At 62.0% G+C, this 2500-nt stretch overlaps 1 protein-coding gene across 1 annotated transcript in view; it reads right to left on the bottom strand.

The window, feature by feature from the left end:
- Positions 1 to 2500, bottom strand: part of kiaa1549la (KIAA1549-like a) — an 86916-nt gene that overhangs the window by 64402 nt on the left and 20014 nt on the right. Inside the window, exons 2-3 of the mRNA XM_056598713.1 lie at positions 1996 to 2481; positions 338 to 1402 (exon numbers count right to left, since the gene is read on the bottom strand). Coding sequence (XP_056454688.1) covers positions 338 to 1402; positions 1996 to 2481 — 1551 coding nt within the window. The remainder of the gene's footprint in view (positions 1 to 337; positions 1403 to 1995; positions 2482 to 2500) is intronic.

Here is a 2500-nt window from a genome sequence, read left to right as displayed (position 1 = left end):
GAGGGAGGGAGGGAGGGAGGGAAGGGAGGGAGGGAGGGGGAGGGGGAGAGAGAGAGAGAGAGAGAGAGAGAGAGAGAGAGAGAGAGAGAGAGAGAGAGAGAGAGAGAGAGAGAGAGAGAGAGAGAGAGAGAGAGAGAGACGGAGGGAGAGAGAGCGAGAGAGCGTGAGAGCGAGAGACAGACAGACAGACAGACAGAGAGGGAGACAGAGAGGGAGACAGAGAGAGTGAGAGAGACACACAAAAAGACAGAAATAAAGTGAGTATCTTCCCCAACCAAAGCACATTGCACTCGGTGCGTCCCAACAACCTGATCCGAGGCGTTCCACCCACACCCACCCGTTTTGAGCCAGTACTTCTCGGTGATGTTGCAGGGCAGCGCCCCTTCCTCGGAGGTGGAGCTGGGCGGAGGCTCCGTGGTGGTGGGCAGAGCCGGCGTGGTCCGCTCCGGGACGGCGGCGGCGGCGGCGGCGGCGGCGGTGGTGCGTGTCTTTGCGGTGGTGGTGGTTCTGCTGGTGGTGCTGGTCGTAGCAGCGGCGGTGGTGGTGGTGGTCGTACTGGTCGTCGTTGGCGCAGGTGTGGTCGTTGTGGCGGCGGTGGTGGTGGTGGTGGGGGCGGTGGTGGTGGTGGTGGTGGGGGCGGTGGTGGTGGTGGTGGTGGGGGCGGCGGTGGTAGTGGTGGGGGTGGCGGTGGTGGTGGGGGGGGGAGCAGTGGTGGTTGGAGGCGTGGTGGTGGTTGTAGCGGCGGTGGTGGTTGGGGGGGAGGTCGCCATGGCGGCCGTGGTGGTCGTCACGGTAACGGGGCTGGTCGGGGAGGCTGCCGGTCCGGCGGGGGGGGCCTCCTCCGAGGCAGGGGGGCCGGCGGGGGCCCGCTGCGTGCTCACGGCGGCGGGGGGGGCAGACGTCGGGGCCGGCCCGCCCGTTCCCGCCACGGCGCCCCGTGACCCGTTCGCAGCGGGTGGGGGCGTCGTCAGAGGAGGAGGCGTCGCCGCGGTTACCGAGGTCGGCTGGCGGCTGCCGGCGGCCCCCGTGTGCCGGGGCCCCGGGGCCGTGGGGGACGCCAGCGGGGCCCGCAGGGTGGTGCCCCCGGTGGAGGGAGGCGGTGGTGCGGCCGTGGTGGTGACAGCGAGAGGCGGAGTCAGGTGCATCCTGGAGGTGGAGGTGGAGGTGGAGGAGGTGGGGGTGGTGGGGGAGGTGGTGGGGGTGGAGGAGGTGGGGGTGGGGGAGGTGGGGCTCTGCTTGGAGCTGTTCCCAGGGCGCCCGGCGGCGGTGGTGTTCCACTGGTGGGTGGAGAAGGGGCTGGTGATGTTGTCGGGCAGCGTGATGTCGTTGTCGCCGAGGTTGGACAGCAGAGACTCCGGGATGGTGGGCAGGTCCCAGGCGGGGAGGCTGCTCATTGGCTCCTCTGGAAGAGGCGGAGCCAGCGACATTTAAAAAAATATATCAGTTTACCAAACATATTCAGGAAAACGCTTAAATAAATAGGATTACACAACCAATGAGCTACGTCGGATATCCTAGCAGAACATCGTCCGAATGTGAACTGTTTTTTTTAGTGCTGTCAAGCGATTAAAATATTTAATCGCGATTAATCGCATTAATGCCATAGTTAACTCATGATTTTTTCTATGCTAAATATCCCTTGATATCTTTGTGCCATTAATTTTTCTCATTTTAATGCTCTTATCAACATGGAGAAGTGCATCGGCTTGCCTTGTGCAAATGTTTTTTTATTGATAACAACATTGGCATATACTGATCAAAACAGGACGATACAAAAAAAAAAGCCTATAGTGCAATCAAACGATGAACATACAAACATACTGCCTTGAACATAGCAGTCAGGCTACTGCTTCTTTGTTTTGAGCCAAAGAAAAAAATAAATAATAATAATAATTAACGCTGTTAAAATTGGTTTGCGTTAACGCCGTTAATAACGCGTTTAACCGACAGCACTAGTTTTTTTATTTAAGTGCTGCGAGGAATGAAAGAGGTTACCCGCGTCGGAGCTGGGGTTGCTGCTGGACAGGTTGGCGCTGCTGGCGCCCGGGGACAGCGTTTGCGTGGCGGCCGTTTGGTTCTCCCGGCTGGCGGCGCGCGCCGCGGCGGAGGACGAAGGCTGGGACGCGGCCTTGGGCTTGGGCGTCTTGGAGGGCATCGACGAGGAGCTTCTGGCCCAGGCGGCTTTAGACAGCAGTCCCAGCGGCAGGCCCCCGGCCGACAGCGGCCCCGCGAGGGGGTCCACCAGCATGAAGGCAGCCCTCCCCTCCGGACCCCTCTCCCCCCGGGGCGGGGCGTGGCCCCGGGGGGAGAGGGCGGCTGGTTCCCTGGGCCGGGCCGGCGTGACGGCCCCCGCGCCGACACCCGGCTTCCACTCCTCCGTGCCGGCTTCGGCCCGGGCGTTGGAACCCGCTCCTCCAGTAGCATCTGCAGGACCGGGTTCAATCTCCCTGGAGGCTCCCAGACTGTCTGAGGGTTTGGCCACTGAGAGAGAGACAGACAG

Source organism: Gadus chalcogrammus, chromosome 9, assembly GCF_026213295.1.
Source record: "Gadus chalcogrammus isolate NIFS_2021 chromosome 9, NIFS_Gcha_1.0, whole genome shotgun sequence".
In the NCBI taxonomy this organism is placed as follows: domain Eukaryota; kingdom Metazoa; phylum Chordata; class Actinopteri; order Gadiformes; family Gadidae; genus Gadus; species Gadus chalcogrammus.
Note: the sequence above shows the minus strand (reverse complement) of the source record. Positions and strands in the feature narration are given on the sequence as shown.